The sequence below is a fragment of the Bos javanicus genome, chromosome 5 (assembly GCF_032452875.1).
Source record: "Bos javanicus breed banteng chromosome 5, ARS-OSU_banteng_1.0, whole genome shotgun sequence".
NCBI lineage: Eukaryota > Metazoa > Chordata > Mammalia > Artiodactyla > Bovidae > Bos > Bos javanicus.
The window spans coordinates 82,642,369-82,655,637 of record NC_083872.1 but is presented as its reverse complement, the minus strand read 5'-3'; the positions used below and the strand labels follow the sequence as shown (position 1 = coordinate 82,655,637).

The 13,269-nt window shown below is 40.9% G+C and overlaps 3 protein-coding genes across 16 annotated transcripts in view; all 3 read left to right on the top strand.

Moving 5' to 3' along the window:
• The window catches only part of PPFIBP1 (PPFIA binding protein 1), a 206,241-nt gene extending 204,331 nt beyond the window's left edge, over window positions 1-1,910 (top strand). For all 13 annotated transcript variants that reach the window (XM_061417546.1, XM_061417550.1, XM_061417549.1 and 10 more), the window contains one exon: window positions 63-1,910. In XM_061417546.1, coding sequence (XP_061273530.1) covers window positions 63-149 — 87 coding nt within the window. In that variant the 3' untranslated portion in view covers window positions 150-1,910. The remainder of the gene's footprint in view (window positions 1-62) is intronic.
• Window positions 1,911-2,004: 94 nt separating this feature from the next.
• On the top strand, window positions 2,005-5,627 carry REP15 (RAB15 effector protein). Its single transcript, XM_061417558.1, has one exon. It carries the CDS (start codon window positions 2,819-2,821, stop codon window positions 3,515-3,517), a length of 699 nt encoding a protein of 232 aa, XP_061273542.1. The 5' UTR covers window positions 2,005-2,818; the 3' UTR covers window positions 3,518-5,627.
• A 14-nt stretch (window positions 5,628-5,641) lies between these two features.
• The window catches only part of MRPS35 (mitochondrial ribosomal protein S35), a 50,838-nt gene continuing 43,210 nt past the window's right edge, over window positions 5,642-13,269 (top strand). Inside the window, exon 1 of one of the 2 annotated variants that reach the window (XM_061417556.1) lies at window positions 5,642-5,955. Coding sequence is in view for 1 of the 2 variants with exons in the window: in XM_061417555.1 (XP_061273539.1) it covers window positions 12,112-12,223 (112 nt within the window). In the remaining variant the exon portion in view is untranslated. Of the gene's footprint in view, window positions 5,956-12,022; window positions 12,224-13,269 lie in introns of those variants that run through there. The other variant, XM_061417555.1, reaches the window with a different exon arrangement.

The window sequence follows — 13,269 nt, the reverse complement described above, 5'->3', positions numbered from 1 at the left end:
GCCTGTGTAGTGGAGAGCTCAAGGTGCCTGGTGTGTGTGACTCCCACCTCCTTGTCTTCCAGCACATGTTAAAGGAAGATGACATGTTTAAAGATTTTGCTGCCCGTTCCCCCAGTGCCAGCATCACTGATGAAGACTCGAACGTCTGACCATAGCACCTGGATGAGAGCAGGGAGCCCTTCGTCTTTGTTCCACTCTATTCCTCGGACACTCACAGTATCTACAGCAAGCCACAGGCTGTGTGTCGTTTATCGTTCCCACTTCTCATGTGGAAGTGGAGGTGGAAAGCAGGGATTAGGTGCTAATTCTAAAGTTGCCATGACAATTGAGACACTGGTGAATGAGAGTATAATTGTTTCTCCTCTATTTAATGTAAAAAAAAATCTGTGATATATTATATTTAAAGTGTTGCATTTAATATGAGTATTTTACCATAGTCTTTCCATCCACATTCACAGCATGGAGGATTTGGGAAGCAGTGACCAGTATGTGAATGATTTTTTGTCACGTTGATGTGATAGCACTGCGGCCCTCGAAGCAGGATGTTACATGCTTTCGAAATCAAATTGTGGAATTTCTTAGGCGTTCAGTGTGTCCACTATATGCCAGCCACACCTCCACTTGCCTCTTTTTGTCCTATTTTTATATATTTTTCTAAATATATGTATATACTTAGTACATAGAAAATAGAACTTTTATTTTGTAACATAAGGAAGATGGTAAAAAGATCACGTTAAAAAAACACAGTGAGCAAAATTTTTGTATACCAGCTGTTTCTTGAAGAGGTCCAAATGATATTTCTGTCCCCCAAACTGAACTCTAATGATGTTGATCATTCAGACTAAATTAACATATGTGAAATACCCCTTCTTTGACGACATTTCACAAAATTATTGAATAGCTTTTTAAAAATTTCAGCCTTAGTCTTGGATCCTCTTAACTCATAAGGAAGAATCTGAGGGACATTTTAAGTGCTGAGTGTATTCAAGAAACTCCCCCCAAATTTGTAGAAATAATTCCTGAAGAAACCAAAACAAAACCCTTTACAGTATTAAGCTTCTTATCTTCCTCTTTGCTAAACATATCATTGCATCAAAATACTAACAGTCTGCCTAATGTTATTAATTGCACATTTCTCAGACTATTAGCAAATGGATTTTTTTTAAAGCTGATTACTTGTCTGAACATTTTGTCTCAGACTTCAGTAACTCAAAGACTGCAAAATTAGTTTCATAATGGCTATAGTGTGATGATAAAATGCAGTTCATGTTTTTCTGTAGCACAGGGCCCAAATATTCTTTATCAAGAAAATTGAAAGCTGCAATAAAAACTGTTATTGTGTTTATTATTTTCTAGAGGTATCAGAAAAATATCCAATTTTTTGTTCACTACTATCTCATTACTTATGATAGTCAGTGGTGGTAAAGACAGGTTTTCAAAAATTAGCGTAGGGTGGGCAGTTCAATATATGTCTGAAGACTTGCCTAATAAACTATATTTGAATGTCAGTGGCATGACCTTTCAAGTTAGCAAGTTTCCAAGTTTCTTATCAAGGAACCCTGTGATACTAAATTACTATTTATTCATAATTAAAATGACTCAATGCTAATAATATTTTTGGTCCCTATCATGTACTATTTGGTAACTGTATTGGACTCTTTGTGTATTTGTATTTTATTTTAATGTGAACATATGTCACCATTTGAAAAACCATTTGTTATTCAATCCTGGTTAAAAATACTAGGAGACTGTTACAGATGCCAAATATTCCTTATTCAGGACAGTGTAACATCACTGATGATATGTGATAGGTTAAATTTTTTTGATGATATATATCCTTTATACAAGATATTTACACTGCTGGTATTACCATATGAAAAGAAATAAAGTCAATTGATAACTGCCTCATATTTTTATTGTGGGTTACTTGTTTTCCTTTACTGGGAATAACCAAGTCGCCTTTATTTTGGATCTAAAGAGTAGTAACACCAACTCTTTACAGCTCACAAACTCTCAGAAATTTGTTTGAGGGGGGTCTGTAACCTGTATCAGGGTTTCCCCAGTGGCTCAGCAGTAAAGAACTACTTGCAAAGCAGGAGAGGTAAGAGACATGGGTTCAATCCCTGAGTCAGGAAGATCCCCTGGAGGAGGGCACAGCAACTCACTCCAGTACTGTTGCCTGGAGAATCCTATGGACAGAGGAGCCTGGAAGGCTACAGTCCATAGGGTTGAAAAGAGTCAGACACTACTGAAGCCACTGAGCATGCATAGCCTGTATCAACAGATGAAAATTTAAGGCCTTTACTTCAGAAACTTTCTCATGAAAGGAAACACAGGCAGCTGAGCTTGGGGGATGAGGAATCATGGCAAAGGGGTATCGGAAAAGCAAACCAAAATGACTTGCCTACAAGTTTGAAGAAGTTAGTTGTAGAAAGAAGTTAGTTATATACATATGTTTCTTTCTTTAAAGAATTAAATAGTATTTTTTAATAAAACTAAAACTTGAAAAAAGGAAACTTGTCTCAGAAGAGGTTACCAAATATTTGAAGTTAGGTGAATATAACTAGAAGACAGATGATTTTTTGTGAAAGTATCTCTGACTTAATAAACCAGCAGGACTCCATATGAGTACAACACACCCAGTTGGCAAACAGGAAGACCTAACATGTTTGTTTAGCTGTGTGTATATATGCTTAATTGTAGAGTTCGAAAACTGGGACCACATTCACAGATGTGACTTCACTGCAGAATTTTTACTCTGAAAAAAAACAGTTCACGTGCTCAATATCTAGAAGTAGTGTTCAGCGTGTGCAGGGAAATGGGGCAGAAACCATCACAACAGCTGGCTCCAAAGGACAAAGAGGTTCTGAGCGTCTGTGAGGTGGTCAGTGGAGCTATCATCCACGCAGCTCAGAAACTGAAGGCCTATCTTGGATTTGAAGACACACTGAGCAATCTGTGCCCAGATTCAAACACTCTCAATGAGATCTTCTTAATCCACTTTGTCACTTTCTGCCAAGAGAAAGGAGCTGACAAGTGGCTCACCACCACCAAGATGACCAAGCACCAAGCCTTCCTGTTTGGGGCAGATTGGGTTTGGACCTTCTGGGGATCTGATAAGCAAATACAGCTTCAGCTGGCCGTGCAGACACTGCAGATGGCTTCTCTTCCTCCTGTGGAATCTGACCCCTCCAACCCAGATTCCAAGGCAGAGAAGTCTTTCAGCAAGAAAAGTAGGTTTGACAAGCTGGAAGAATTCTGTAACCTGATAGGAGAGGACTGTCTTGGCCTGTGTATCATCTTTGGTGTGCCAGGAAACCCTAAAGACATCCGAGGAGTCGTCCTGGACAGTGTCAAGAGAGAGACGACGAAGGGTCATCTGCCAGGAGGGACAGCTGTGGCACGATTCATCCTGGAAACGGAAGATTGTATCTCCATCAGGGAGCTGCTGGGAAACTGTCTGAGTAAGAAAGATGGGCTGAGAGAGGTGGGCAAGGTTTATATTAGCATCCTCTGAACTGGCCGTGTGGGATGAGACTGACCTGTAAGATAAAACAAAAATATGTTCTTCTAATAAGTTTATCCTCTCATGGGATTTTTTTCTCCCCTCGCTCCACCCCACAATGAATGAAAACCATCTCCTGGGTCAAAACCTCCTAGCGTGATTATGGACAGAAAAAAAGCCTACCTGTATTTCAGGGAAAACGGAAAATTTTAGCGTAATCTTTTATTATTCAACAATAAAAGTGGGAGGAAAGGATAATAGAGTCACCCTTAAAGTTCAACTTGAAAACAAATTGTGTTTGATAAGAGTAAGTCTAGCATTTAAAAGTGTAAAATGGGTTTTGACTGCTGTGGGTGGGAGGTGGGGAGGGTAAGGGGTTGCATAAGACTACAGAACAGTTTTAGTTGTATTTATTAATACAAAACCAGTTTCAATTCAGGACACACAAAAAACTGAGCCTGGTTCTCTTCCTCTCTACCCAGGCTCTCACCTCATCCCAAGCTGCCTGCTCTCTGCAGAGAGGACCTTGGTGGGATCCCTTGGGGACTGTTTGAGTGTTAGCTTTACCTATGATTTTAACCCATATCACAATCCCTTATGATAATGATTAACATCTATTTAGCATTTGCAGTGGAAAATCCCATGGACGGAGGAGCCTGGAAGGCTGTAGTCCATGGGGTCACTGAGGGTCGGACACGACTGAGTGACTTCACTTTCACTTTTCACTTTCATGCATTGGAGAAGGAAATGGCAACCTACTCCAGTGTTCTTGCCTGGAGAATCCCAGGGACGGGGGAGCCTGGTGCACTGCCATCTATAGGGTCGCACAGAGTGGGACACAACTGAAGTGACTTAGCAGCAGCAGCATTTGCAGTAAGAAAAGTATATTCATATATAAAAACTATCTTAAAAGCTGGGGTGAATTAAAACAGCACTCTAGGGAAGGAAAAATAATTTTTCCTGTATGCTTCTAGAGGACAGAAGCAAAAAGAATGCTTTAAAGTGTAAAGGGAAGCTTGATTCATTCACACATGATTGTTAAATGCCTGTTACTTGAAAGGCCCTGTTCTATGCCTTGCCAGTCCAGCAGTAAAAAGAACAAAGTCCCTACTCTCAGGGAGTTTCCCTCTTAATGGTGGAAAACAGACAATAAATAAATACCTGCATACATTTTAAATGCATATTTAAATAAATGTCAGGGGTGGTGTAAAGGAAAAGGAGATACTATTTTATATGAGGTGATTAAGGAAGGCCTCAGAGAGAAGGGGAAATTTGCCAGAAATGTGAATAGAGATCATCAATGCAGGTATCTGGGAAAGTGTTCTAGACCTAGGAATCTGCAGATGCCTAGGGCCTGACTTGGGAATGGAGTTGGTGTGTTCAAGACATAGTAACAGAGGCAGAGTGAGCAGGGAGAAGACTGATAGGAGACAGTCAGGGAAGGAGCCAGCAAAGAGGAGAAGCAGATCACACTTGTAAGGACTCTGGATTTTATTCTGAGTGATATGGGGACAGACATGCCTTGATCCGACTTAAACACTAAAACCCTCACTCAGTTGCTGGGTGGAGACTAGATTGTAGGGAGGAAAGAGTAGCAGCAGAGCCCAGGAGTCAGCTAGGAAACTTACAATAACTGAGGTGGGAAAAAAAGACTTGGGGCTTCCCAAGTGGCTCAGTAGTAAAGAATCCTCCTCCTAATGCAGGAGATGTAGGTTCAATCCCTGGATCAGGAAGATCCCCTGGAGAAGGAAATGGCAACCCACTCCAGTATTCTTGCCTGGGAAATCCCATGGACAGAGGAGCCTGGTCAGCTACAGTCCATGGGGTCGCAAAGAGCTGGACGTGACTGAGCATGCACACATGCTCACACACACAGTCACATACACATATGGGAGAAAAGAGTAGCCTCAAGCAAAGTGGCAGAAGAGAAGGGGCGAAGAGGTCAAATTCGGAACAGTTGATGGTAAAGCATACATCATTTGCTGATCACTGCATGCAATATATCACAATTAGAACATTTATTTCCAAACTTCTTAAATATGACATTTCTTCATTCCAGGAAACCAAAAGTTCAAGGAAAACATTTTAGCCTTCTGTCTTCCATAAGTAGGTACAAATAGGCATGAGAGGCATCTCTTCATGTTGTTAAGCAATAATTATTCCTACTTGGAATATGCCTGGAAGGTTATACTACTCAGTCAATTTCTGTTTCCTTGTATAGAGTGACCCCTGTCTGCATCAATGCTGTGTAGGGCAAGCTATCAAGGAGGTGGTATAATAGAGTAAAAAAGAGTATGCAACTTGGAATCAGATGTGGGTTTGAGTCTCAGTTCTTTTAAAAAGTAGAATCTAGAGGTTTAACTCCGTTTTCTTATCTGTGAAAGGGGAATGACTTCAGCTAATTCAAAGGAGACAATGCTTGTGACAACACTTCTCTATTTTATTGAAGGGTAAGCTTACCAAAATTTTGATGTGTCTAGTACAAATTGTAAGTATTCATGTGATAAAGAGCTAAAAGATATAAATCAAAGACTCACCATGTTTTTTTTAATGAAAATAAAGATGTGAAGCTTTTACTGATTTTAAAAATACTGTATTCTCATGCTTTTCTTAATCAGCATTTTTATGTAAAGATTTAAGTACAGAAGAATAGAAAGTTACTTCTTCATGAGTCCTGCACTGACCCCTGTTCCAGTTTACTGTTTGCCATTCCAGAACTTGTATTGTGTATTAAACATATTTTACACAAGTGTAATCATATGATCTACAAATGCCTTATAACCTGCATTAAAAAAAAAAACTTCACTGAATATTGTGGACAACTTTCCATGTTAATACATTTATATTCACTTTCCTCTTTTCTGGGCTGATATCAATGGTTCTGTTCCCAACCCTGCATACATATTAGATTCACTTGGGAAACTTAAAAGCAAAAAAAAAAAAAAAAGACCAAGGCTACAAACACACCTAGATCAACTGATCAGTATCTCAGAGAGAGGGAACCAAGAGATTTTTTTTTTTTTAATCTTCTAAAGTAATTATAATGTTCAACTAGGATTAAGATGTGTCTAAGTAGTCCTCTCTGTTGTATGTATACACCATGATATATTTAATGTATAATGTCTGGATGGATATTTGGGTTCCAAAGTCCATCCACATACCTGGATATATTTACATATTGTTTCTTTAACATGCTCGTCAATCAACATACTTCGCTCGCTTTTTTTCATAAGCATGTATTTATTTTTGAGTTCATTTTTCCAGCTTTACTGAGATATAATTGGCATGCAACACAGGATAAGTTTAAGTGTACATCATCATAATTTGACAATATATTATGAAATGATTATCACAATAAGTTTAATGTCCATCTCATATAGATACAAGAAAAAAGAAAAATTTTTTCCACATGACAAGAACTCTTAGGATCTATTCTCTTCACAACTTTCAATTTTACCATACAGCAATGTGAATTATAGTCATCATGTTGTGCATTACATCATTAGTACTTTATTTATCCTATAACTGGAAATTTGGTTCACTCACTTTTTATGTTATTTTTTAAATTAAAAACAGCTCCCTGACAGTCATTGGATTAATGCAGATTTCAAATATAGCAAAAACCAATTGTAAAAAAAAATCTTAATATTTAAAATTGATCTACATATGTAGACTTGGCTACGTAATTTGTGGGACCAAATGCAAACTGAAAATACAGAGTGTAAAAAATTTTGTAAAAAATTGTAAAATGTTTAAAGACAGAGACAACAAATACTAAGCCAAGCACAGGGCTCTTCTATGTGTAAGTCACAAGCCCATGAAACTGACCTGACTTCTACATTTTGTTGGATTATTTGGTCATGAAGGCTTAAAAAAAGATTTTTATCATGATTGTTTATACTTCTAACATCTTTTCTAACTGAAAAATTATGTTATTCTTACTAACTTCTATGTACATGATAGTACATGCTTTACTCTTTATACTGCATGAAACAGCATTATTGCCCATTTATAGCATTACAAGTGACATTTTAACTTTTAATATAGAACAAATTTCATAGTATTTGATATCAGAGAAAACAATAAGAATTTTCTGGCTCTTCTAACTTCAGAAGAATTGATCTACTTGTCTTAGGGAGAGACTAAAACAAAAGGAAGAAATCATAAGCAGTTTGAACGAGGAACTGAATCTCTTAACATGTTGCTCAGAAATTGAGAAGTCTCTGGATATGAACTAATTCTCTAAGGATTCATTCTCATTTGTCCCTAAATGTCTATGAGATAGGCATTGCACTTTATTCTACTGAAATATGCAAAATTGAGAGAAAAAGTGGTTGCTGCATTGACCCTAAGCTTAATTTGAATGGCCACCTTTTATATTATGGCTTTGAAAACATTACTCACCTAATCGTAGTCGTTTTCAGGAAGATGATACTGTTCCCATTTTCTCTGAAACTGAAGCTCAGAGAGTTTAGATGGACTTGCCCAAGATCACAAAGAAACAGAACCTGGATTCAAATCCCACATCCATCTGACTTAAAGGCCATGCTTTAAATCTTAAAAATGGAGGACGGGAGAATTCCATGTGAAGATGGAGACAGAGATTAGAGTCCTGTGTCTACAAACCAAGGAATGCCAGAAATTGCCAACAACCATCAGAAACTAGGAGAGAGACAGAGAGGCATAAACAGATTCTCTGTCAGACTCTCCAGAAGGAACCATCTCTTGTCAACACCTGGATTTTGGACTTCTAGTTTCAGAACTGTGAGAGAATAAATGTCTGTTGTAAGTCACCCAGTTTCTGGTTCTTTGTTACAGCAGCCCTAGGAAACAAACACATCTAACATCTATTGTTCCACTTTGGAACAATAATGGGATGATAAAGAGTGCAGAAAAGATTGAGGAAGGTGATTACTACAAATACTTGTTATTATCATGCTGCATGCTTACTGATGCCCATAACACACTGAATGTTCACAGGTAGGACACCTGCACACCTGCTCTACCTGGTATGCTTAACAAGGCTCAGTTCTGTTTGTTTCCAGTTGTTCTTATTATAATCATCTACTTTAAGTATTATACACATCGATTGAAAAAAATAGAGGATAATTTTATTAAGGGTTGTATGTTAATCCATCCTAGGGTAGAAAATAAAGAGAGTTCCTCTAAGGATTACCAGGATTTTCTAGGTCCTAATGAGTTCTGCCTTCTTGTAATTTTAACCTGATCTACAAACAAGCTAACAGAATCACTGATTATAGTTAAAGCCTATAGGAGCTTTCTTAGTGGTTCAGACCGTGAAGAATCTGCCTTCAATGCAGGAGACCCAGGTTCAATCCCTGGGTTCAGAAGATCCCCTGAAGAAGAGAAGGGTCACCCACTCCAGTATTCTTTCCTAGAGAATTCCATTGGCAGAGGAGCCTGGCAGGCTACAGTCCATGGGGGTCTCAAAGAGTTGGACAGGACTGAGGGACTAACTTTTCCACTTCCTAATTTTCAAAGCCTAAATGGCACAGAGGATCAATATGCTAATATTATAACCAGATATATGATGCATTAGGATCACACATTCTAAAGATGGTGAGGTCAAGTTTTAAACTCAACCCTCTTCCAACAACACAAGAGAAGACTCTACACACGGACATCACCAGATGGTCAATACTGAAATCAGACTGATTATATTCTTTGCAGCCAAAGATGGAGAAGCTCTATACAGTCAGGAAAAACAAGACTGGGATCTGACTGTGACTCAGATCATGAAACTCCTTATTGCCAAATTCAGACTTATATTGAAGAAAGTAGGGAAAACCACGAGACCATTCAGGGTATGACCTAAATCAATTCCCTTATGATTATACAGTGGAAGTGACAAATAGATTCAAAGGATTAGATCTGATAGAGTGCCTGAAGAACTATGGACGGAGTTCTGTGACATTGTACAGAAGGGAGTGATCAAGACCATCCCCAAGAAAAACAAATGCAAAAAGGCAAAACAGTTGTCTGAGGAGGCATTACACATAGATATGAAAAGAAGAGAAGTGAAACGAAAAGGAGAAAAGGAAAGATATGCCCATTTGAATGCAGAGTTCCAAGGAATAGCAAAGAGAGATAAGAAAGCCTTCCTCAGTGACCAGTGCAAAGATATAGAGGAAAACAATGGAATGGGAAAGACTACAGATCTCTTCAAGAAAATTAGAGATACCAAGGGAACTTTTCATGCAAAGATGAGCACAATAAAGGACAGAAATGGTATGGACCTAACAGAAGCAGAAGATATTAAGAAGAGGTGACAAGAAATACACAGAAGAACTATACAGAAAAGATCTTCACGACCCAGACAATCACAATGGTGTGAACACTAGAGCCAGACATCCTGGAATGCAAAATCAAGTGGGCCTTAGGCAGCATCACTACGAACTAAGCTAGTGGAGGCAATGGAATTCCAGTAGAGCTATTTCGAATCCTAAAAGATGATGCTGTGAAAGCACTGCACTGAATATGCCAGCTAATCTGGAAAACTCAGCAGTGACCACAGGACTGAAAGAGGTCAGTTTTCATTCCAATCCCAAAGAAAGGCAATGCCAAAGAATGCTCAAACTGCCAAACAATTGCACTCATCTCAAATGCTAGCAAAGTAATGCTCAAAATTCTTCAAGCCAAGCTTCACAGTACGTGAACTGTGAACTTCCAGATGTTCAAGCTGGATTTAGAAAAGGCAGAGGAACCAGAGATCAAATTGCCAACATTTGTTGGATCATCGAAAAAGCAAGAGAGTTCCAGAAAAACATCTATTTCTGCTTTATTGACTATGCCAAAGCCTTTGACTGTGTGGATCACAATAAACTGTGGAAAAATTCTGAAAGAAATGGGAATACCAGACCCCTTGACCTACCTCCTGAGAAATCTGTATGCAGGTCAAGAAGCAACAGTTAGAACAGGACATGGAACAACAGACTGGTTCCAAGTCTGGAAAGGAGCACGTCAAGGCTGTATATTATCACCCTGCTTATTTAACTTATATGCAGAGTACATCATGAAAAATCTGGACTGGATGAAGCACAAGCTGGAATCAAGATTGCCGGGAGAAATATCAATAACCTCAGGTATGCAGGTGATACCACCCTTATGGCAGAAAGTGAAGAAGAACTTAAGAGCCTCTTGATGATAGTGAAAGAGGAGAGTGAAAAAGTTGGGTTAAAACTCAACATTCAGAAAACTAAGATCCTGGCATCTGGTCCCATCACTTCATGGCAAATAGACGGGGAAACAATGGAAACAGTGAGAGACTTTATTTTTCTGGGCTCCAAAATCACTGCAGATGGTGACTGCAACGATGAATTTAAAAGAGCCTTGTTCCTTGGAAGAAAAGTTATGACCAACATAGACAGCATATTAAAAAGTAGAGACATTTCTTTGCCAACAAAGGTCCGTCTAGTCAAAGCTATGGTTTTTCCAGTAGTCATGCGTGGATGTAAGAGTTGGACTATAAAGAAAGGTGAGCACTTCAGAACTGATGCTTTTAAACTGTGGTGTTGGAGAAGACTCTTGACAATCCCTTGGACAGCAAGGCGATCCAACCAGTCCATCCTAAAGGAAATCAGTCCTGAATATGCATTGGAAGGACTGACGCTGCAATACTTTGGCCACCTGATGCCAAGAACTGACTCATTTGAAAAGACCCTGGTGGTGGGAAAGATTGAAGACAGGAGGAGAAGGGGAGGACAGTGGATGAGATGGTTGTGTGGCATCACCAACTCAATAGACCTGAGTTTGAGTAAACTCCGGGAGCTGGTGATGAACAGGGAAGCCTGGCATGCTGCAGCCCACAGGTTCACAAAGAATTGGACACGAGGAAGAGACTGAACTGAACTAGTCTGGCTCAAGAGGCCATCCTTTTACTTATTATTGGATACTGCCTCTCTCCTTAAAGCACATCACTTGCACTAGCTGAAGACTTCCTTTAATTCAAGAAAGTGCAGGAAAGCAGCAACTGCAAAGAAGCAGGGCCTTAGGGTAGGCTGCCAGACTCCCCGACCATTTGAGATCCTGCTCTCACCTGCCTTCCAATAAGCCACATTTCTTCTTTGCAACTGTCTTTGGACTGACAGCTTCGATTTTTTACAAAATCTTTTTGTTTTCTTTCCATTTCTTTTTCTACGTGGAGAGTATTTTCTTGCACAGTTAATTGACTGTGGCTCTGCTGGCACCCCACTCCAGTACTTTTGCCTGGAAAATCCCATGGACGGAGGAGCCTGGTGGGCTGCAGTCCGTGGGGTCGCTAGAGTCGGACACGACTGAGCGACTTCACTTTCAATTTTCACTTTCATGCATTGGAGAAGGAAATGGCAACCCACTCCAGTGTTCTTGCCTGGAGAATCCCAGGGACGGGGAAGCCTGGTGGGCTGCCGTCTCTGGGGTCGCACAGAGTCGGACACGACTGAGTCGACTTAGCAGCAGCAGTAGCAGCTGCTTTCCGAGGCCCACGTGCTTCCTGTTTCTCCCTCCCAGGGGCGGGGCCAGGCTCGCCAGCCTGCGCAGTAGGGCCTCAAGCCCGCCCCTTGACCCGGAGCCGCGCTTGTCCCCTCCCGCTTGCCGTCTTGGCCGACATGGCGGCCCCCTCGTTCCCTGCGTGGTTGGCGCTGCAGACGCGAGCCAGGACCCTTCGTGCCTTTTCCACCGCTGTGTCTCCTGTCACTGGCGCTCCGAGACTAAGCCCGCGTGAGTGTCTGCCGCGTCGCCTCAGGCCTTTGGGGGCTGTAAGCGAGCGGAATACGGGCGCATGATGGCGGCTGCGGTGGCGGAGCCAGAGCCACCCTGGGGATTCCAGTACGTCCTCCGTAGCCGGTCACTGGTCCGTCTAGAAGTAGGAACCCGCGGACCTAGATGTGCCCCCTGCGCAGACTGTCGCCTAGTTCCTGGCAATTAGTTTCTCTTTCTAGTCCTCTGGGTACCGCGGTCTTGCTTCCCCACCTTCTCCGTGACCTGCGCTTTCTGGTAGTCTCTCCCAGGGCCAACGCAAAATTCTCTCTCTGGTTGCTGGTTCTCGTAATTTTTGTTGGGTGATGCTGAACCACAGATTTTCCCGAAATAAGAGAGGCCCACACATGGCCTGGAACATGGTACAGCTCTGAATTCCAGGGCTAGCTATGTCACCAAAGGGGGTTGACCTTCATTCAGTAGGCGTACTGAGGTGACCTTGATTCAAGAGAGATTTTAGGGCTGTCCTATACCGTTCTTGCCTTGGAGGAATATAGTGGAAAAGTCTAGTTGTGGGTAGACTAGGTAGGAGTACTGTGCAGTGTTGCTGCTGCTGCTGCTAAGTCGCCTCAGTCGTGTCTGACTCTGTGCGACCCCATAGACGGCAGCCCACCAGGCTCCGCCATCCCTGGGATCCTTCAGGCAAGAACACTAGAGTGGGTTGCCATTTCCTTCTCCATGTGCAGTGTTAGGTGCTGTTAATAGAATCGTGAATACAGTAAGGGGGTGGGAACACCGAGCAGGAACCCTCAAGAGTCAAAAAAGCTCTGTCGAGGGAGCGTTGCCAGTCATTGGTCTTGTCTTATCCGTGCTATTTTCTGTAATATTTCTAATATTGATACTTCTCACTGTCCAGTTTAGGCCACCATATCTCCCATTTACCATAGTTTCTTTGCTGATCTCTATTTCTACTTTTGCTCTCCTACATTGGATTTTCACAACAGCCAGAGTGAAGTGTGCAAAAAGCGAATCTTAACTTGCCGCTCCCATGTTCAAAATATACAAAA

Excerpts from the sequence above, each read along its gene's own strand:
- REP15 (XM_061417558.1), top strand. The coding sequence starts at position 2,819 with ATGGGGCAGAAACCATCACAACAGCTGGCTCCAAAGGACAAAGAGGTT.